General features: G+C 36.8%; 1 protein-coding gene across 3 annotated transcripts in view; it reads left to right on the forward strand.

Moving 5' to 3' along the window:
- ARK2N (arkadia (RNF111) N-terminal like PKA signaling regulator 2N) overlaps positions 1-23,013 on the forward strand; it is a 43,967-nt gene extending 20,954 nt beyond the window's left edge. The window contains exons 3-5 of one of the 3 annotated variants that reach the window (XM_052776203.1): positions 13,683-13,865; positions 17,889-18,015; positions 21,737-23,013. In XM_052776203.1, coding sequence (XP_052632163.1) covers positions 13,683-13,865; positions 17,889-18,015; positions 21,737-21,926 — 500 coding nt within the window. In that variant the 3' untranslated portion in view covers positions 21,927-23,013. Of the gene's footprint in view, positions 1-1,762; positions 8,380-13,682; positions 13,866-17,888; positions 18,016-19,563; positions 19,635-21,736 lie in introns of those variants that run through there. The other 2 variants (XM_052776205.1, XM_052776204.1) reach the window with 2 other exon arrangements.
- The last annotated feature ends 841 nt before the right edge of the window (positions 23,014-23,854 follow it).

Genomic DNA, 23,854 nt, shown 5'->3' on the forward strand with positions numbered 1-23,854 from the left:
TATTGGATGTTCAACGCCAGGAGTATATGAACAGAAGAAATATTTTTTTCAGGGAGGAAAAGACATTGAATATACAAAAGGAACCACGTTTTAGGAAAAAGGTACCATTTTACTTAATTACTTTTAGTTAAAATGCAGTCGGAGGGATGTAAATTAGTTGCTATAAAGTAATTTATTTTTGAGCAGAGGACCTGAATGCTGAACTTCCAGCCTGCCTGATAGATAAACAGATAGGGGAGAAGACTTAAAAAGTAGGGTTTTTAATAGAAGGGTTTTGGCCCCTGACAGGTAGCATTGCTACTGCTCAGATACAAGAGAATAATCCTAGGCTTTGTTTAGCTGTTACTGAAGGACTTATGTATACCTCATTTAAATAGCTCCTAAAAAGAATGTATTGTTTAAGTAATACTGTAATTTCATGTACACAGTGAAATCCCAATAAAGATTTAGTGCCTTATGTTTTTATTAGTAAATATTTACTTAGGTTGTGCAATGATTTCTCTCATTCTTAGGATATTTGCTATTATTCTTAAGCTAGAGGATCCCACAGGTTTCATGTTTACATATTAAATTTTCAGGTTCTGTAGCTGCTTTGTGTAGTTTAATGTGACGCTTGATGCTTGTCTTGTTTTGGAATTACCTTAGGTAACATCTGTGTGTTCAAACAGCATGCACACGTTGTTTATTATTCCTCAAACAGGTACAGAGCCTTGTTTTCTTGGGGTTTTATTGCTTCCTAGAGGATTCCTGAGTGAACTCTAAACTTAAAAATATAGATACTGCTGCCTTTTCTTATTGATACGTAGAGTAAGATAATGAGGATGGCCTTCTCTTGTTGGTGCTGAAGTTCTTCCTGATAATCCCAAAGCCAGTCCTTTTAACCATCTTTTTGATGGATAGAAGGAAGGAGAACAATTTCCTTCCAACTATGCCCTGTCTGTTTTCTGCCTTGGCTAGAATTAACTCTAGAAAAGCTGCACAGCCAGTGGCTGGTGCAGTGAAGGGCACGCTTCTAGTTGGTGTGAGGTTGATCACTCATGTCGTGTGGATTACCCTGTGATGTAGCTGTGTCCATCAGACCTAACAGAGGTTGCTTTCACCTCATGTATTAGCATAGCATTCACATATCCTTTTATGTTTGTGTGTGTGTTGTATATTCTCTTCATTGATGTTTAGCGTGTTTTCCAAAATTAGACCAAGAGCTTTGGGCTTGGCTACTTGAGATGCTGCAATCACTCTATCAGCCTTTATCTCTGTTATCTTGTGTACAATTTTGTCTATGTTTAACAGTCCATTATAAAAAGGTTCAAGTATGTAAGTAAAATATGCATAATTATTCAGGTTTATCAGTTAAACAATAGTATTTTCGATCGTAGCTTAACAGAACTAAACATGTTATTGTATAATGGTTTTGACACCTTCAGTTGAATTCAAAACAAGTTGCAAGGGAATTGGACTAATTTGGTTGACTTATAAAAAAAAAAAAAGACCTTTGTGACAGAATTGTCTGAGAATTCTAGAATAAAAATAATTTTGAAGCCAAAATTTCTATTACAACCTCAGTGAGTGCAAAATGTTTTGGTTTTGTTTTTTTTTTCTTTTTATGGTAATACTGCTGGTTAATACTTGTTAATTCTTCCCCCGTTGTCATATCCAAGGGACACAATTAGAAAAGTTGTTTTCCTGAGTTAACATGCCTTAATAAACAATATTATGTTCTTACTTAATGATGTCTTATCAAATGGCCTCAATGTCTTTAAAGCTGGCTTCAGTCGTGCTGGGGGATCTGGAGGAGCGACCAGGGAAATTCCAGGATTGCTTGACAGGGGCACCGTGTGGGATAGGAACTGCATAGGCAATGTCCTGGAAGAGGCCATGAACTGCTTTGCCGAAATGCAGAGGCAGACAGAGGAGAAATTTCGCATGTGGATAGAAAAGCTAACCCGTCTTGACACGGATGAAGAAAGCAAGCAACAACTGGAGCCCAGGGAACCTAAAATTCAACTAGTTGGCCAAAGAATCCCCCCTACCACACAGTCAGGGGCTTTCATACAGATGCCTGATAGCCAAGTACTTCCACAGCAGTCATTTAATTCTTACGTGGGCTATCAAAATGTCGATGCTACGCTAGAGTTTCCAGCGACTTTTAATAACAATTTTCCACCTATCTTTCCAGAGAATGGGAATATTGCAGAGCCTGATCTGAATCAATCATAAACTTAAAATCTAATCTTTGCAATCTTGATGTTACTTTGGATTATGCTAAAAATAAGGTTTGCTTTTCTCTTTGTATATGTTTGTTTTGTTTTTCTCTTTTGCGTTTTGTTACCATGGTATCATTTTTTTTAATTTATAGAAAATATATATGTAGTTTAAAAAACCCCACAGTATACCCACGTGCATGTGCCAGCACACACATACAGACACCTTTAAAGGTGGGGGGGGGGGAACCACCCTAAGCTTTCATCACCAAACTTGGGAAAATATAACTTAGAATCCTTGTTTAGATACCCCAAAATCAGTAGAGCTATGTTTGCTACAATAGGAGCACTCAGAGTATTCATCCAAATGCTCTTTTTGCATGTTAAAACATTTATATAAGGAAATAAGTTTTATATTTCAAGATGTAAAGTACCCTAGAGAACCAGACTAGATACAGACCCATTAACATTTCCTTAACTATCTGTTTACTCCCAAGTTTTGCAACTTGAATGTCACACATTAGTTTTTTCTTCTTCCTTTTTAGGCAGAAGTAATAAATAAGCTTACCCTAAAGATTTAGCTATATATAACAAATGTGCACAACTGATTTTTTTTTTTGTCTCCCATTTAGTAGTTCATTTTCTGTCCAGAGTTTTTAATGTCACTGCTGTGTTGCACATGGCATATTTATGGAAGCAGCTGTCTTACACTGTGTGCACAAATACACACATGTATACATATATATGTGTTCGGTTTGGGTGGAAGTCATCTCCTCTGATTTTAGGTGTCTAGTTTGCTGTCCTGTGGATCTCCTTCCGAGTCAATGGGAAGAGGTAGACACCTACAGAGGATACCTCCTGGCAGTGTCTTTCTCTTCCATTAGTTGTCTAAACGTCCCTTAAGAACAGTTTAGGATAGATAACTTTGGGCTAAAGTTAGGTGAGATGAATCACACCCAACTGTGTGTGCATGCATGACCTGTGCACACAAAGGACTGCTGCTTCCTTCTGTATATATGATCAAACTGCATCCTTCATGCTGGAATAGTCGTGTCAGTCCTAAGATAAGGAGCCGTTGGTGGATGGGTTGAGCCTTGGCACAGGAATTTAAAGGAAGGCTTGACAGTCAGATTAGCAAACACTGTGGTGGTCTGGAGGTATGGGTTGCTGGTCTGGGTCAGACAGCAAAAGCTTCTTCTGAACCACGTTTGAATGCCACTGAAATCATTATTTACTTGTGATGGGGAATGCCAGAACATTAGTTTCATTTAAATAATACAATAACTTGCTATTGTGTGGATTTTTTTTATACTGATAGTTATCCTGAATAGGCAGGCTTGAAACTGTGATGTTTAAAGTAGGATTAATTTAAACTATATATATTAGAAATCTCTATTTAATTCTTCCTGTTATCACTACACACAGGGATTTTTTGGTCACCTCTCCATTAAGGCCTTTCTTCATGTGAAGTAACTTCTCTGTAGCTACCAAAAATGTATATTTATCATCAGTTACAACTTGCTAAAAGTTTCTACTGCAAATTAAATCAAAATTCTAATAATGGAAATTGAAAGTCTTTGCATAGACATAGTTTAAGTAAAGAGAACACTATAGGTCTCCTTTAGCTCTGTTATTTTGCTTTTTAAACCACAATTTTTTATTTTTTCTAATTTAATGTAATTACTTTTCTTCCTGTTGGAAGTAACCACTGTATCTTCTGTAGGTCTGATTTTTTTGGTTTTTTTCCTCCCTGCAGTCAGTGGGAGTTTTTCCATCAATTTATATGAGGATTTGGATCAAACCTGTAACAGGAACTCAAGAAATGCTTTTTGTTATCAGTATAATACTAACACTGGTGTTTTAACATTATTCTTGGCCCAGACTTTTTTTAAGTATGTGATGCCTTCATTAAAAAAAAAAAAAGAGGTTAGAGAGCTGTGTTATTTTCAGAGTAACTGTTTGAAAGACTATGCAGGAGATAATTTTTAAGTACTGGAATAAATTCTTTACGGATCACCTTCATGCATAATTTTGATACGAAGATTTTGATATGAACTTGTAAGAAAACTCCCTCGTCTGACATTGTGTGCGTTTTTGACTTCACTATAGGTAAAAAGTTAAATGAGTTATTTTATGTTTGATTGCAATTTAATAAACTTGTCCTCATCTGTTTAAAATTTAAGATCCTTCAGGGAAGATTATTTGCTGATATAAAAAAAAAAATCAGATCCTTCTGGTGTTCATAGATTTGATATATATATATACCTTTATGACAATGGTAAGAGCAGCATATTTTAAAGCATGACAACTTTACAAGTCTTCCCATGCATGCAGAAGCAGCTTTTTGCAGTGACTGATTTCTTTTAATGTGTAAGAGTCACTTAACTCAGTATGTCTGTAAGCATGCCCTTAACCTTTTTTATAAAATAGTATATATGGAGCAATTAGGTATTTCAAAACAAATTGTGTAAGGAGATCAGTTGAACTTATTTCTCTCTCAGACTGAGACACATTTACATACGGATCTCATAAATGGATAACAGCTTTGTTAGGTATGTAGCCAGTGAAATTTCTGCCAATCTTCAATGTCTTGGTTAGGTAACCTTTAAAAAAAATTAAAAGTATTGAAATAATTCAGTGTATTAATAGATAAAAATTCAGATTTTGTTACTACAGGCAAAAATTAAAAACTTTCAAACATTTTTATCCATTACTGTTAATTGTTATTTTCAGTGCAAGCAGGTGTGAACGTGAAAGACCAAGCAGAGGATTATAGCAGGTGAGCATACAGACTTCAAAGCTGTACTCTTTCTAGGATAAAATTATTCCAAGGCACCCAGAAGACTGAGGGAATAGTTTGTATTAGATATAAATTTAACTTAATTTCCCCACAAAAGCTACCTAGTGTTAAGAACACCTGTGCAAGACCAATGGTTGTAAATGGTTTTGTAAATGGTAAATTTTATTTTGTTTGGTCGCTCTTTTCGCTTGCCTCAAAACTGGAGCCAGATCTTCAGCTGTCATAAATCAGCTCCTTTGAAATGAAAAGTGTGCGTTGATTTACACAGTTGAATATCTGGTCCATTACCTTGTTTTCCATGTGAAGAAGTATGTTTCTCCTTCTAGGAACTGAGAGGGGAACCCCACTTTTCTGTCGTTCAGGTGTAGCATAACTTACCTGATGAAGGATTTGGCAGGCTGTGCAATTAAACAGGAGCATCTCTCTTCTTGCTTTGTATTGTGAATTTGAAAGATGCAGAGCACTGAAGAAACCAATGTTCAGATACCAATACTAGTGATGAGTCTGTATGTTAAATGTGTGCGCAACAGCCTTTGGCATCTCTTTGAGAAAACGGATTCCGAATACATAATTTCAGATTTTATTTTTTTTGTCTCCTGGAAATATTTTTGCTATATTATATGGCTGCAGTTAAGTTTGTCATGATTTCCATTATAAGCTCTTATTTTCAAAGGGCTTTGACTAGAAACTTTCAGGGAGTTAAAATTTCTTCAGCTGAAATTTTAACATAAGTTTTAATCTCATCTATTCTGTACTTCATTAAAGCAGACTGGCCTTATTTAAGATTACCAGAAGGAAACTCTTCTACTTTCCAGCCCAGAGTTACATTTTGAATGTATGTTTTTGCTCACATCTCAACAAATTACTTCAAAACCACCAAATTTAACAAGGAGAGGAGAAATCAGTAGGAGTTTTGCACAGACGTGGGGAATCGCAGATGATAATTTAGAGTTTCTCTAATTGCCCTAGGCTTTATACTTCAGAATGGAGTAAAGAAACAGTCTAGTTTCTTTAAAGAATTTTACTTATCTTATGGTTTGAAAGAGTAAATGCATCAACTCAGATCAGCTGGTGTAGACTGCTGTAATTCTGGGGAAGATGGTGCCAGTTTAACCCCAACTGGCCTATTCAAATTCCTATATATTGCCATTTTTAATATCAAATTATATGTTTTCAGTGTGGCAGCTGTTTCTGCATGGGAGTAACTGAACACCTGTATGATGGCAGTCGGGGTTTAGTAGCAGGTGAAACACAGCTACTTTGTTAGCAATTTTTGTGCAAGTGCAAAAGAAATAAGTCCTTATATAAAGGCTCAATTTAAATGTCACTAAATGTGAAACTGACAATTCAGTAAATGAAAAATTAAAGGATCTGCTCCTAGAGTTGGACCCTATGTAGGAGTCCTTGGAAGTCCAGGGGCTTTAGTGTGCACTGTTTTTGCAGGCTTGGCTGCGGGTTCTTCCCCAGGCATTTGTGCGGCTTCCCTCCCTCGAGCGGGGTTTGGTAAGGAAGGTCTGTAGGAAATTCCACCCTTCACGCATAGTTTTATCTGAAGGTTTGGGGTTTTGCTTCACATGCTTCTAACAAAACATCTGATTTTTCAGGTTTTGTTTAGCAAAATAAAAATATAAGGTAATATACCACATAAAACAAATTCAAGTAAAGGCAGTGAAACTTTATTCAGTTTTTCTATTGCAAACAATAACTGAGCAGGGGGAAAAAAAGAAAAATCTTAAACCTTTCAGATATACTGCTCTTCAGTGTTATTTTTAATAGTGTTAGGACAGAATAAATCAGGCAGAAATATACATATCTGGTTTTTTAAGTTCACAGTGTCTTGTAGTGTTTTTGCAGGATGGTTAGGTTATTTTATCTGAGCTGCTAGAGTTAAGACTGGAGGACCAATCTTAACTTCAATGAAACGGGATTATATTTGGCAGTTATTTTACAAATTGAAATGTATTTATTATCACTGATTTCTCTTGTTAATATATTTTGTCTCTTTCTGTATCCACATACTGTACATCTCTTTTTTTAAAGGGCATTAAGAAATTGAATCCTAGCCCTATTAAAAGCAGTAGAAAATTTCTACTAATTTCGATGGGGCTAGCATTTCACCTCATTAGAAGTTGAACTTATTCTGCAGTTTTTGGTCAGAGAATCGTTCAGCTGACTTTAAGGGGAGGCTTTGCCTGATAAGTGTGTGTAAATCAGGCCAGTTGAGTAGATGTTTTTAAAATAACTGAGGTCTGCACTGTGACCACTGCAGTTACATTTGGAAACATTAGAACAAATGCACTGTGTAATTTGTACTGTAGAAGCTAAAATATTCAGGCTGATTGATAGAGATGGACAGTACCTTGCAAAACATGAAGCTAGAAACCGGTCTTTCTCACAAATTTTATTAGTCTCATAGTGTTAGATCAGCAAAATTGAAGGCACATGGAAAATAGGCTTATTAAGTTAGAAGCATTTTCAAGCGCTCGGTTAAATCTCGCAGACTGATTGAGCAGGAGGTTAGTCTGGACCATCAAAAGTTTTGCATCAAGGCTGTATCAGTCCTTCCATGGGAAGATGCAGTTTACTTGTAAAAATGTGATGTTTTCTGGAGGGGTGCGTACAGGGTGCGTGTTTGCCTGCCTTTTCCTAATGTAAGTTGTATTTACATAGGCAATATTCTTTTTAACTGTCGTAGCTATGTAAGAGTAGGGTGTGACGGTTTCCAAAACCCTACTGATAGGCTTTTGCAAGTAAAACTGGAGAAGAGATCTGGCTAATATATCTGCTTCCATAATTAATGAATCATAAGGTGGCATCAGGGAAAATAAATCCTATCATGAGATACAGAGTGCATGCCACTTCCTGGTATTTTCGATACACAGCCATGTTCCATGTGCCTTTGCTTAACGCACAATGCAAAAGACTTTTTTATGTCTTTATATATAATTTGGTAAAAAAAATCCAAGATATTTTCCATCTAGTCATCAAAAAGCCCGAAAGAATGAATGTTGATCAGCAAGACTTGAATTTTTGAGATCTCTTTTGATGTGATATATTAAAAATGATCCAGTCTGAGAACAGATACTCATTTGATTGTGTTGTTTTGAGTTTATTATTTTATTATGGTAAAAAAAACCAAACACAAAAGCTTTACTGTGTGAAATGAAGGAAAATGTGAGGAAAGTGGATTCATCAATAACTTTTTGTTCACTTTATGACTCTAGAGAGAATGTTGTTACACTACTATTGTTTTTTTTATTGTATTTACAATGTATTCTTTGCCTAACCCTGTAAATTTTGAAATGTAACTACTGTAACCTGGAATAAATAAATAAATATAAATAGAAGCAAAGTGTTTCATGTTGCTAAACAACATAAAAAAAGGCACAGATCTCCCCCCCCCCCCCCCCCCCCCCCAGCTTTGGGAATTGTTTTAGGGTTCAGCTAGGTTATGCCATTTGAACTGCACATACTTTATGAAACTGCAGCTCTGGATCATGTTTTTAATAATACCAGGTTTGTATTGTTTATCTAAAACAAGAAGACTGTCACTTCAGCCTGTAGTCTTGTATATGAAGCCTTTCTGTTTGGATCAGTTACGGATGTGTCTACTGTAAAACTGTTTTGGCAAGTCACTTAAGATGAATCTTCTAGTTTTTGGCACAGAAAATATGATTATTTCGATTACTGTAATGATCATCTGATCTTAAAATTTATGTAGGTATTAAAGTCCTATGTTTTGCTTAATCTTGAAGTGAATGGAGTTATCTCTTAAATTTGTCAAGTGTAAATGAGGGAATTCGTAGATCTTTTACTATTTTAAAATGTCTCGGTATTCCCTTTTGTTATATAAAAATAAATGCAATTTAGTTTAGAGTACTGAGATTGAGACAAAGCAGTGCCTGCGTTCACACTGAAGATGCAGAGGTGAGGCTGGAAGAAGCCATGTCTCCTTGGGCTTGCGATTACCTGGGTGTTTCTGTGTGTTGCCTTTTTAGCTTTTGCATGTTTCACGAAAGCGTTCCTAAACACTATTTTTAAACTCCTCAATAATTTACCAGTTAAAAATAGCTCAGTAATTTGAGGGGAGTGTTGTTTTGGGCAAAGCTGAGCTCCTCTGCTTGTTAGCCTTGAGCAAGCTGCAAATCTCTGCTTGCCTCAGTTTCTCCCGTAGGCAAAAGGAGGTTAATAACCACCTCGGAGCTCTTTGAGATCCACTAATGGAAAGCTTTTTTGTAAGAATAAAGTGCTGTAATTATTATTGCTATTATTATTGTACCTGTTCTGTGTGTTTTAAAGCTTAGGGTGATATTCACACCTAAATAAGGCTCCACGTCTCCTCATTGCAATGACACTGATGACTCCAGAGGGTGATTTAGACCACCCAAATTAGGCTTTTAATTTTGAAATTATTTCAATCAGGATAGTCCTCTGGAGATTTCAGTCTTTTTCCACTACTTGTAGAGAAAGTATAGTGAAGTTTAAATCCCATCCCTAAGGCTGGAATTCATCTTGCTGAAATTCAGCAGTGTAAAAGTTAGGCGCCTTGTCTAAGTTGGTTGTCTAAGCTTTTTCCATTTACTGGGGAAGGAGGGGAGATGATGATGCTCCAGGCTGCAATTTCCAGGCTGAGATTACTTGACCCTGAAGTTCCTCTCTCTGGCTACAGTGGGAGGGAGTTTAGGTGATGAGTTTGGCACTACATGCCTAAATTTTAAGAAAGCTAAAGAGAAATAATGACTTAAAGGACTGAATTCCCTCTTTAGGTTCTGCCAGCTAATATCTTTTGTTTCCTATGATAAAGTACTGCTGTGCATTGATACACAGCTGTTGCAGTGCAAAGGTACGGTGCTTCTTATAGGATTGCTGCTTTTAACCTACAGCTGAAATTTTACGGTTGATTCCCCCTTTTTGCTTGTGCTGCCGTTATAATGAATTAAGGGATAATAGGAGTGTGGAGCTTACAACACAGTTTAGACCGCTGGATGTTGAGATGTGGCTCTATGAAAAGCATGAGAGTGGCTAGCACATAAGAAATTACTGAATTTTCTGTGTTACAAGCTTAAAAGAAATATTGATGTGTGTAGACCTGAATTTTTGTGCATGTGGCTTCTGATTCAGTTGTCCTGAGTGGAGTTAGTTTTGATGAGCTCTGTAAATTAAGGGAGAATTGGACACTTGGAAATGCTTGTCCCCATGATGACCTCTGCCTCTGAATTCTTTAAAAAAAAAAAAAAAAAAAAAAAAAAGGCAGTCTTTCCCTCCCCCTGTTAACATTAAATGTCAACAGCTGTATTTTGCTGCTGGTACTTATTAACTTTCAGCCTTGTCTTTTTCAAGCATTTATTGCTTTAGAAATGAATTAAAGCTTATCACCAGGGAAATGTAAGTCTTTCAGCTACCTTGGCTTCTCAAAACATGTGATTTTTCTGAAATAGATGGTTTAAATTACTGACCAGGGAACCTCCTAATTGTGCTACATTAAATTTTGATTCTGGCATGGTTTATTTTCGTGTCTGTTTTTCTATCTGTTGAAATCCTGTTACAGTCAGTAATTATGAGGAGTGGCTCTATTGTAAAGAAAAGATGATAAGTTATAACTATGGTTGTAGTTAATCCTTTTACATTTTCAACCTGAAAGCATTTCTTCACTTATTTCCTAGCTGAAGCCAGTTGTCCTTATTTCTTGGTACCACACATTCACTTTGCATCACATCATCGGATGATCACGCAGTTGGCTAGGGAGGTATTATTTATTTCCAAATTTAACCCCTCCTGTCCTGACCTTGTAGCACTGAAAAGGAAACGGACTTTTGGGAATGGAGGATTTTTAGAGGATTTTTTTTTAATATGCCTTCGCTACAACTTTAATCTAGTTGTAATTGTTTACAACTTATTTATTGGTTTTTGTTTATTTTTTTTCTAAACACATGTAGGCAATTATTGCTTATTTCTTCTTTTATACATGCTGGGAATCCTAGGATTTGTTGCAGCATCATCGCTGTTATCTTGGCCTCGTTGGTCATTTACTGGTGATAGGTATGGATAACCCTGGTGTCAGGGGCCTTTCATTTCCAAATCTGATCCTGAAAGGCAAGGCTGAAAAAAGCAAAAATAGATCTCTGCTGTAATTGCTTTGTAAATAGGCAGCTTGTTTTTTCCAGATTGTTAAATTGGTGGCTATTAGACTGACAAATATAATTACAGTATGTAAATTATATTGAAAATATTTTTGTCTGTTTGATGTATACTAAATTTAAGCTAAGTTATAAGGTGTGCTGTTTGGAAGTGTGGAAGATACAAGAGTGGAGCTACAGATAACAAGTTTATGCTTGTATTTCCTACTGATGAAGACTTTCACACAAGTTATTTCTATGGGTAGGTGATGAGAATATCACTCTGCATGTATATACATTTATTATACATTTTTGCATGATTATACATGTAGGAGTGGTACAATTTTGACTTGAGACTATTGGTGCCTTTTGTCCAAATATAATTTTACTTGTGTAGACACGTCTATCTAAAATCAAATTTCTCTTCTGCTTTTGGAGTTATCTTAGTAAGAAGCAAGAGAAACAAAGACCTGAAGGAACAGTACATAGCTCCTGAAATTTTAGATAACCTATTGAAAAAATGGTCAAATAGTCAATATTGTACTTGACCCTCGTATCTTCTGCACTCGACTGTTTATTTTTATAGCTCACATTATATATGTTCACGCTGAACTCTGATGATAAGACTGAAAGAAAACATGCCTCTCATGATTTAGTCCAGTTGTAACTTCTGCATGTAATTTAATCATCAGCTTTCACAAATAATTAACTGAACATCAGCCAGCTTAATTTTGAACTTGGTATTCCATTATTTTGTAATTGCCTTTTAAAAAGACAAAGATTGTCTTTCAGTTAATTATCAGGACTTCTTTTCCAGTCATAATCATCAGCGTTTCATGTTGCGAACAGTTTGGTCTTTAATACATTGGCATTTAACTACCCATTTATTTTTGTCGGGTCTGTTTTAAGTTTGTGAGATAACATTGGTTTATGAAATTGTTGTTTTGGAGGCAGGTCTGATTGGAAATATTTTGTGAATTTCTTCATACCTTGTTGCAAAACTGATCTTTAGTACAACTTAAGCAATATGGTCACTCTTTAATGAAGTGTGTTGCTAATCACAAAATAGGCATTTCTTAAAATAGTGAGTTGAATTATGTTTCAGGAACCAAGTTACAAACCTCCCCACCCTGCCCCCAAAAAACCCACCCCCGAAAAAAAACCTCAGTAGAAACAGCTTTCCAGAGGACTAAATTCGAAACTTTTAGTTCGTGTTCTTTCTGTCTTCAGCAAGCACTTAGCACTTCTGAAAGAAACCAATCTTTCCTGAAAAGTCTTTTCATTTTATTCTTTGTGACTTTTAAAGATTTCTCTAGTCGTTTTATAATTCTGAAGGTTCTATCTTCATAAACACATTATTAGTTTAAGATTATTTTATATTATCCCATACAATTTGAACCCTCTATGTATCATACCCATAACAAAATAGTCCTGCAGACACTCAACTGTCAGTATTTCCTTGGAGTTAAAGAATTGCAGTAGCTGCTGAGCTTTGGCCCAGCCTGTTTTCCTATTTCATACTTATTTTTGTGGATGAAGTCTTGGCCCAAGGAAAGTTTTGATTCTCTCAGCTGGGGAGTGGGAACTTCAGCCATTTCCATCCACTCTGAGTCAATAAGCTGTAGCTCAGACAAGGCATTGAGTTAAAATGTGCATCCTTTCAGAATATTTATCCTTTCTTTCTTTGCTTCCACATTAATCCTTGTCTTGAATTTGACTTTTTTTCAGAGCTTTTCTCTTTGTAGCATCCTTTTCAATTATAAGTGATTTTCATTCCTCACAAAGAAAATAGTCCGTCCTAACAAAATAGACCAGAAATAGCTTTTTGTTGTTTCTCAAGAATAGATTTCAGAATCATGTAAGCAATTTTCTCTCCCTCTTTCCCCCTTCACTTTGGTGGCCAAAAATGCATATGGTAATCACGTTGAATTAAAAGCATATTTATCACTGTACATTATAGTTTTGTTTCTTGTTATTCTTGATCTTAAAAAAACAACAGCAAAAAACTTTGCCATTTTGAAAAATTCCCCTGTCCTTGACAGGTAAATGTTATGAAAGGAAAGTTGCCTAACATTAAATTTATTGTCACTGGATCAGTTATATCAAAAAGTTAGTTTTATTCAGTCAACCCTAAAGTAATGTAAGCTGTCACTTGAGTTTTGTAAAATTCTCTAGATAAATATCTTGTCTTGCCAAATTTAATGTCCTGTAACTTATTTTTTTATTTTAAACTGAAATTTTTATCCTTTTTTAGATTGTAAATGTAACATTGCCAGATACGGAGATGCTTATGTGTTAATGTAAAAGATAATCCACAAATAACTGATACATTGATAAACGTGTTTTTCTTACATTTGTGTTTTCTGTGTATGCAAAGGTTAAAATGTCTCTGTAATCTCAGACCATGTTCATTAACTGCAGTTTAATAATTCATATAATTTCTAGGTCTTTAAGAGCCTCATGTAGGAGATTGCATTAATCCTTAAACAAATTATTTGTACTTTTGAAGGTGCCTTTCACAGTATCCTGACTTCTAATCCGCGTTGCTTTTCTCTCCTCCTGCAGATGGACCTCCAGTTGTAGCTCATTATGATATATCGGACACAAATTCAGACCCAGAAGTGGTAAATGTGGACAATCTGTTGGCGGCTGCAGTGGTTCAAGAGCACAATAATTCTTTAGGAAATCAAGACTCGGGATCTACCTGGAGAACCAGAGGGCTGCTAGATGAACTGAGTGCTGATACAGGTTTGTTTAAATTCCCCTCCTCTGACATTTGTTCCAGCATCTCAGTCAGTGTCTCTCCCTTTCTTGCTTTCAGTGTTTTTGTAGTTTATACAGCTTTAAAAACTCCTTTTGTGGATTTTGCAATAAATCGGTATAGGTGCTTATTAAAAATCTGACATTTATTCCAAAATACAACTGATAAAAATTGACAAAGATTCCTGCCATGTATTTTTTGACACTAATTTTCCTAATTATTTTTTCTCCTGTTCCCTCTAATTACTTCTTGGAACTTAGGTCTGGGGTTTTGGTGTTTTTTTTTTTTTAAATGAAAGTGAGCTAAGCTTGTTACTGAATGGTTGATTATGACAACCCACGCCACCAGCTAGTAAATAGATCATGATCTCATTTTAAGTATTATAGTTGTTGTCTGTTTATGTCTTTTTTGTGTCTTTTGTTTGTCTCTATTTCTTTAAAATGCAAGCATGAATTATTCCCATATTCCATCTGCATTTCTAACGTACCTTAGAAATTTGACAGACCAGCATCAGATAAAGACGAAGGGTGAAAAGGTGCTGGTAAGGTGGGCTTAGCATCAAGAGACAGCAAAGACATTTCCTTCAAGAAAGCAAGAGCGGGAATAATGGTGGAAGAATTCAGAGAAGTTCATGTAGCTCATAAAAATTGTTCAGCTTCACTAAGCGCTTGCAATTCTTCACTAACAAGAGTTATACAACAACATGAAATGCTACTGTGTTTTGGATGTAGAGTGCTAACAGGGAATATTTCTTATCGACTTCATCCCGTAGCCTTGTATGCCAACATATTGCCTTCCTTTCCACTCATTTTTTTAATACATATTAGGTTTTTTAGCTTCATAAGACACGGAGTCTTGCCCGCAGTGGTGGCGCGCAGCGGTTTTGTGTTTCATGCTGTGTTTTCCAAACGTAAGCCTGCCAAAGGGCACCTACGTTGGAAGCATCCTGGTATCTCCGAGCTACTTTTCAATGTCTATAAGGCTTAAAGAAATACAAGTATGTGACTGATTTTGAAAGAGATGTTCCATTATTATAGAGTGGACGAGTCCGTTATTTGAATATGAGAATCTCTGATGCATTATTTTCACAGTGGTCTGTGGCTGGATGTTGTTCCAGCCTTTTTGAAGCGAGCCGGTGTTTTTCAAGCTCACTGGTATTGTTTGCAGAATAGCAGCTGACTGATAGTTAGCTATTTGACCCCCAACAAGCCCACTCTTTTATTAAGTGGTTTATTAAATGTTTAGAACAGCTGAAGTTAACTTTATTATATAGCACTAATGGATTGGTACTTCAAAGGAGTGTAGGAAAATAAAAAGTAATGTTTCTTACCAAGCTTTCTTCCACTTTCCTCTTACGAGTACAATGCTGTGATGCAGGTAAAGTTTGTTTTTCTTCCTTCCACCTATATCCAAGGGGACTTGCAAGGAAGAGGTTGCCAGGTAAAAGAAAACTAGAAAACTTCAAGAAACTTCTTCATCCCTGACCCTGTGGGAATGTGTCCAGGCAAATTTGCTCCTGGTGCTACGGCCGTGTCGACGTCTAAAGGATGAATCTCTTTTTTTCTTCCTGCATACACCTTGCCCCAGAGCCCCGTAGCCTCGGTACACTTCTGACTGCACATTTGTCAGTACTGGCCTTTTCTTACCATGTCTAGGATTGCATATTTGGAAAGCAGAATTTTCAAATCTTACATCTTGTTCCCAAATTAATCTTCAGCCAGTATCTAATTTAACAGACATTAAATGATGTGTTCCCATGGGAAAATAACAACATAAGCTTTATCTAAGTGAAAAATCTTATTAGGACACACTATCACATCTTTGTGCATGGGCAAATATTTTGGGCTGTTTTGCAAGCCCTGATGTTGTAGGGCAAACAAAACGTCTCCTTTGGGCGTCATCCTAATGTTCGTGCAAAGAAGTGAACAGTGTAGGCATGTTATTAGGCATGAAATTTGTATGGCCAGAGGCTGTAAATCTATCTGTATGCTATAATCCTGATTTACACTCAGCTACTCTCGCAGTATTTACTCTGCTAATCATGGTTTCTCTACTGCTAATTACCTTTTTGTTGTCTGAACTTAAAGCTATGGTAATATATGAAAGCTCTTTTGGGGCTCCCATTTATACCTCTGGGGATTCATTTTGGGGCTATTTAAGAGCTGGTCTGCTTTGCCCCTCTGCCAGAGATTACCCTGTCTAGCAAAGGGTGTAGAATGGCGGTATATCATTAATAGAGTAATACGACGTATTAAGGCAGGTTGGTATCCATCCCAGTCTGCATGAATCAATGACCGAGGATTGTGTTACTCTTCTGCCTGTGCTGCAGCAGCGGTGACATTAAGGAGCGGGGCGATGCAAATCACTGGGGCGGTGATCCCGTAAGGCTCCCGGCTTGCATCGCCAGCACATGAATCAAAGCCTCTGAGCGCTTCCATTTCATGTTTCACAGTGTGCCCAGCCACTTCTATTAGAGAAATATCCGTGACCCATTTTGAGACTTTCTGGCAGTCAGTGATATTTGCCAAGAAATGTTCAGCTGAGCTGTGATGTTAGGAAAAGTCTGCCTGGGCTGTTAATTCATTTTAAGTTCAGCTGACAAATCTTTTTTGTCTTGTGAGATGGAAACTCCTCCTTCGGGTACATGGCAGCACACAGGTTTCCTTCCCTTGTTCACCCTGATCAGATGTTGCACCAAGTGTCTTCGCTTTGCAAAAACTGAACATACAGTATGGTCTCTGCCCTTCTATTTGCTTGCTTCTTTTCCAAGTACTTTAGGCAGTCATTAGAAAGTTTCCCTGGCGCTTGTTTTAAGTTTAATTTCTTCTCTCTGTGTCCTCTTGATCTACCTGGGGGTATAATCAGTTCTGCATGTTTGCACGCCTTTGAAATTCTGTGGATCGTTGTTGCATCCTCCTCCTCTCATCTTTGAAGAGGTGTCCAGTCAAACTAGATGTACGTAATATATTCATCCAATCTCAAATTTCTTGCTCGACAAATGATTCTTCCCCTGTGTAATACAGCTGAGTGAGTGGTTTCCAAGAAGTAGGTAGTGTCACCTGCTTCAGGGCTGCCCAGCATCGCCCAGGTGACTGCTAAAGAGAGACAGTAGAAGTAATCTCTTTTTCAGGGGGGTAAAAAAAAAGGTAAAAGTTACCTTTTTTATTGAATTTTTTTAATTGATTTTTTTAATAATTTATTTTCTATAAAACAAATAATGTTGGCTGTTTTGTGTTTTCCATGCAAATATTATTTAATATGTCACAACACAGCTTCACTAGTTGCGGTGAAGGACCTTCTTTGCAGAAAAGGCAAAACCTGCCACACTTGTATTTAGAGAGGACTTGTTTGACAGACCAATGAACTGGATAGCACTGAGAAACTGTAATTAAAAACCAATGCTGCTGTGTATGGAACTTATGAAAAACAGATTTTTTTTCAAGTATTTTTAATAATGTTAGAGCAGATGTGTGAAGCAGTGTGACCAGAAAGTGATGGGTTTGTTGTTTTTTTCTTTTTTTCATTGACCGACTTACCCTTATTTGAAAAAAAAAAAAAAAAAAAAGAAAAGAAATTAATTTTCCTTGGTGTTTGTGATATTTCTGTCCAGCCTATAGGCTTTGTTTGCCACAGTATCATTGAGTTTGATTTATTGACAATAAATTGTCTTGTGCCTTTATTTCAAAGAGGTTTAGGTACAGTCTAACTCTTAGCATTGTCATAAAATAACAGCTGGAAAGCCTAATTGCATCAAGTGTGCTTGATGCGATAGGCTTTGTTCACATTTGTGTGCTAACACCATCACTAGAGCTATTGAGACTGGATAAATCCAGTGGTCATCCTGTATGTGGTGATGAACTGAAAGCTGGACAACTTGATCTAATAAGATTTTCCAATTTCAGTGTTTCAATCTTTTTTTTTTTGTTAGTTGGAAAATTCCTTCTCCAGCTGATTCCTGAGTTGTGTATGCTGTTAAACGTTGGCTGTATTTGCTTTTTCCCCATCTGTAGGTCATTTGGATCCAGGCTTCCTTGCAAGTGACAAAACCTCCTCTGGTAATGCCCAGATCAATGAAGAAATTAATATCGCCTCTTCTGATAGCGAAGTAGAGATTGTTGGAGTTCAGGAACATGCCAGGTATGAATTCCTTTTTCTTGCTCTAATATTTCTTTTATTTTATCAGAATATCTGTATTGCCAAAATTAATAAAGAAAAAACTGCTGACTTCCACTTCTGTAGTTATCCATCCATGACTGATGCCCAAAAGGTAATAAATGTTGCACTTGTTTTTTCTATTCTGCTGGTCACGGTGATGTTTTTCTTTAGAAAAACAGGGTGCGTTTTTCTTTAGAACATTACCAACTTGGTAAGTATTCAGATTAAGCTTGTGATTTGATATCAAACATTAACGGGCTAAACATATGCAGTATTAAAATACCAAATACTGAGATACCAAATTTATATACATCAGGAATTCAGATTTTAAGGGCATAGTGTGAATATGCAAATACATAAACAGAAATATTTGTGGGTTTTTGTTTCCTTTCAAAATATTCACTTTAAGCATTTAATCAGCTTTCAGTTTATTGAATAGATCAGTAGTTGTAAAAAGACTATCAAATTTCAATGGCCAATGTCATAAGATAGCCCTTTCAGATTAAAAATTGGATCCTTATGATTCTTGGTTTTATTTCAAGATACAAGAGAGTTCAAATCCCCAAAGCAGATGAGGGTAAGGAAGCCAGCGGTTTCTCTCAAGCTCAGATAGACAGCTGTCCAGCTGTGCTTCAGCTGTTACTCTTGATAGGCTTTTTTTGATGTTACTCTTCATCTTTAGTCTATGATCTTTCCTTGGCTTAAGGTATTAAGAAGCAGTTGAACAAGACTGGCATTTTCATATAGTATGGAGTGTTAATATGGTGGAATAAAAGCAAGTTAAAACAGTATACAGACAAGCTCTTTCTAAAACTAACCTGCTGTCTGGTGGATGCTTGGAGGCAGAAAAGGGGTGTGGAGGACAAGGAACAAAGCTGTTCCTCATTGTCCCTTCACTGCATGTTTCTTGAGGAAAGGAAGAAGGAAGGTGTACAGGACCCAATTTCGCAGGCAGGAAACTGTACAGATAGTGTGGGCACAATCCAGTGCTGTTGGATGTGAAAAAAGGGAAATTTTAAGGTGCTGAAGGATGAGAGATTTAGTCTTTGCTTTTAGAATAGTGAAAGTCCTTGCATGGCAAACTCTTTCGGAAGCTACTAATTCCTGAGGAAGTAGCTCTCCTGGCTGTTTATCCAGCAGACCCAGGGCTTGGAGGATCTCTGTCCTAATGATAAGCAGTGTGGACTTGTCCTCCAGTAGTAGTTTGTGTAAATCTGTGTAGCACTACGTACGCACAACCCTTCTGCTTGAGGACCCCTATTCAAAAGCTTTCCATCCTGCTTGCCTCGATAATACTTACCATGTACAAAAATGGAAATGTTAAGTAAATGCAGAGTTGCTGTTTGAAATCAGTTTTAGTAGGTATGGACTGAAATAGTTTCAGCAAAGATAGACTTAAAGCACACTTTTGTGCTTTCCTTTGTTCGTGTAACCATCTACCATCTCCCAAAGACTAGTTTTTACTGGCTTCATTGAATACTCACACATTTCAGTTGTTCGAATCCTATTTAGATTTTATTTCTCTTGCAGGTCTAGGCTTGCAGTTATGAAGTATTGATGGGCTTCTGACAGGGTTGTCGTTTGGAAAAGGTTTAGGTTTTTTGATCAGTATTTTTTGCATGCTTAGTTAGTATGGTGTTTGGATGCAGTTCTTTTGCTCACACCGTTTTTTATTGTGCTCCATATTCCATGTCGTTGTTGGACTGGCGTGAGTCGTGACACCCTAGAGTTTGTCCATCATTTGTAGTTTTTCAGATTGCTAGTGAATTGGTGGTGTTTCTCATCATTGGAATATTACTTGGTATCTACTTAGGACACCAAGTTGTGTTTTTCAGTTTGTTTAATTTTTCTCCGACAGATTCTTTTTTTTTTTTATCATGCATGTGTATAAAACAGTCTTCCTCTGTTTTTTCCTAGGGTTTTTTCCCCTCCCGCCCCTTTTTTGGTTGCCTTTACTTGGTATCTTCCCTTAGCTACAGATCGGAAAGCATGTTCCCTAAGCTAATGTTTGATTGAATGTTTTGCTATTGGCTGCTTGTGTGACTTGTTTGAGGATAAACACTTTTCATTTTTGTGGGGTATCATTTCCTTGAGATAATTTGTAGCTTGCATTTTGTCATCTTCGGGGAGAAAAGTTAGTATTAGCTTTGCCTAAGCATTGAGGACTGTTCTGTATCAGAACGATGGACCATAGTCCCTGAGACTGAATGTCGTATTTAGTTTGCTTTGGCTACAAGCTTTTCTTGTCAGTTATGCTTAAAAATTTTTCTTCTTAAAAGAAAGCTTTAAAAAAAAATCCGAATCCCCTACATTTGTTAGAGTTCTGTCTCTTACTACTAATTCTTTGTAGATATGTACTTTAAGAATGTATTTTTAAGACTGGAGAAGTAATAAAAAAGTCATTCTGAATGTCACATCCAAAACTAAATAGCGTATCTGAGAAGGAAATGAGACATTTATATTCAGAGAAGTTAGAGCTCGGAGAATGAGATTTTTCATTCTATTTCATGAAACTCTAACCAAGCCAAGAGAGATGAGCATAACCTAAGTAGTTCTGGAGAAAATAAATTGCACTACCTTAAATTAAAACAAATAAAATGTAAATGTCAGGGATATTTGACCAGTGCAGAAAACCTGGGTTCCTGAAATACAGTACACGTGCCTTCACAAAGAAATGGGAAAAGGTTACCCCAGCAGGCAAACATCTCCTCCTTATGTATGCAGCCAGGAGCAGCTACAGCCACCACCAGTGTTACAAGAGCAAAACAATTTTTGGAGCACTAGGTGTAAAGTTTTACTAGCACTTGTTGAAGATTTACAGCTGGAAATGGAGTGATCATCTTAAAAGACTCCAGTAAATTCTTGTCATCACTTCCTCATATAACAAAATTAGTCTTTCTTTTTTTTTTCTAATTATTATTAGCTTGTACTTCAATTGTCACATACCTATTACGAATATAGTAGGTAAAAATACTGTGCAAATAAGTAGATATGTACCTCACTTCATCAAGGCACTTGAGTGTGTGCTTATCTTTAAATACATGATTTAGTCTTATTGACTATAATCACTGAAAGCTTAAATGTTTTGCTGAAGTGCGGTTGTACTGTTCTCAGTGAGCACTTCCCAGCATGTTTGTAATTTTTAGTTAAGACCAAAGAAAAATCAAATGTAATGGCTGTAATAATGTAATTACAAGATGTCTCTTGTAATTATTGTAATGAAAGTATCATTATGTCCTTATTTTAACATGGGTTTGATTTCATATAGAAAGGTAGCTTTTCTCTTTGTCTCATCAAGCCTCACTTAAAATTTTTCTCTTTTTCAAAGTCCAGTGGGTAAAACTGCTAGCAGGAAGCTACGCTTCTGAATAGTGCATGGTACTATACATGAGGGGGCAGACTTCTTCAAGATCCTTGGGATCCATGCATATATTTTGTAAGGAATATCACTTTACACCCACTGGCAGAATTCGGTTCTTAAAAATAATATAATCCCCACAACCCCCCCCAAGTTTAAGTTTAGTCTCAGCTTTGTTTACTGGCTGTTTAAGATGTCATGGACTCTACAGCTGGAAAATCCACAAGGACGTTTTGGAGAGGGACATGTTAACAAGATGCCTAAGCGATAAAACACTGCAGCTGAGAATCTTGTGCCCGAATTCGATAGTAGCTTTAATCCTTTGTGGTTTTTGCCTCGCTACAGGTGCGTGCATCCCAGGGGAGGTGTGATTCAGAGTGTGTCTTCCTGGAAGCATGGCTCAGGCTCACAGTATATTAACACTCAGCAAACGCAATCATGGACAGCTGTGACTCCCCAGCAGAATTGGTCTTCACCCCCAGAAGTAGTAGACCTCACTTTGGATGAAGATACCAGACGCAAATATCTACTGTAATGCAATGTCACTGTGTTTCTGTCCCCACCCCTTCTCCCTTTTGTGGCACAGAAGTTCATTGTTAAAGCTTCAGCTTCAGAAGCCCTGTTCCTGGCATTACGAAATTCAAACTCATGAAGTTTTTCATTTCCATAAGAATGTAGTATAATTTCAGTATCATTTAAAATGCTTTTGCCTTCTCAAAGGAGGATTCCTCCCAGAATTAAAACCCAATAGCACCAAATTTATAACACATCTACAGTTACTAACGTGTGTGTGTGTTAATCTGAAGAAATAACTGTGTGCAAACTTATGTCCTCCCACCCTTTCCCACCTCCAACTTCAGAACATTTTTAATTTATCAGTATATTGAGTTTGTTAGTAGAAGCTAGTGTTTTGCTGTGCGAGCATCAGTGATTTTGAGAAATGCTGTGTCCTCACTGATTTCAGTGGAACTGGGGGTATTCAACACTTCCGAAAATTGGGCCAAGAGTATTTATACCCAAGCTGATTTGGTTATGTTACCAGCAGGAGGGACTGTCTTTAATACAAACGGCCCATAACGTATGCACTGAACAGCTTTTTAATTAAAGGATTTTTATTTTCAATATAATGTATAGTTTACACTCTTTTCAGTGCTGAGTCTTCTGTCTACTTGACTACTGTGTTTCACTGATCATTTCCCACAGCTTGTTACAGTTTAAGATAGTAATAGTAGTGACTTAGTAGCAGCTGATTATTGCAAAAGCACAAGAAAAGTAATAAAAAGGCCCGGCATCCCTCTCCTTTTCAAATATAGCTGAACTTTTTTACCTATATCCGAGTCTTGCCTGGAGTAGGAGAAGGAGAGAAATGAAACATTTTGCTTGTTAGTCCTCATTTCTACTGTTGCTTATTTGCTTCACTGACCATCTAAAAAAAAAAAACAAACCCCTAACAAAAACAACAAAAACCGTGTTGCAAAGCCCCAGTCTGGCAAAGCACTTTAGCAGATGCGTAGCGTTCAGCTCGGACAGTTCACTGAAACTCGTGGGGCCATTCAAGTGCTTAAAACTCTGTCCTAAGAGATGTTGCAGGATCAGGGCCTAAGGTTGTGATTTTTTTTTTTTTTTTTTAAAAAAAACCAACTAGATCTGCACCATTTTCCTGGCTTAAGGTCATGTCTCTTATCCTAGTTTTGGAATTGTTTTTAGGGTATGATCCAGGAAACACTTTCTGCCAGAATATTTACCGAAATCAGTGGAACTACTTACTTTAGCAGGCTGTAGTTTCTGTAGTGTAAATTTCTGGAAATTCCTGCCCCTCATCTGTCATTTTGAGCCTTTCTCAAGGCAAAAACCAAAGATTAGACTTTAACAAGATGATACTCACTTTAAATGTCTATTGTGCAATTAAAATGTTCCTTTGTATTCAAAATGTTTCTAGTGGGAATTTTGTACAGCTCTATCATCAGATTTTTTGCCATTTAAGGCTGAACAAGGGGTAGTCAGGACATGGGAAGCTCTGTTTTCTTTTTGCGTTGGCTGGTTTCTAAATTTATTTGGCTTCCAATAATTTTATTTCTGGGCAAAAAAATAAATAAATTTACCTATGTTGTCACATAAAGGAAAAAAAAAAACAGCAATGGTGGTATAGTTAGTAACAAACAGCTTTTTCTTTAATAGGCAGAACGGTTATGACTGCACTTTAAAGAACAACTAGGTAAGGGATTGATATTCTGATTTCAAGCTTTCTGAAACATTGAACGTAAGTGTATTGCATGGCCAGAAAAATGTATGTGGTGCTTCTAGTGACCGATTTCTTTCTCTGGGGGTGGGAGGGAGGGAGCGCCGCATGGATGGAGCCCGTTCGCATTGCAGTAGGGAAAAGCCCCGTACTGTTGGGGCACTATATCAGTAGTGGCTGTCAATCTTTTCTCCTCGTGTTTTAATCACGCAACTCAACCGTTG

This window comes from Harpia harpyja, chromosome Z, assembly GCF_026419915.1.
Source record: "Harpia harpyja isolate bHarHar1 chromosome Z, bHarHar1 primary haplotype, whole genome shotgun sequence".
NCBI lineage: Eukaryota > Metazoa > Chordata > Aves > Accipitriformes > Accipitridae > Harpia > Harpia harpyja.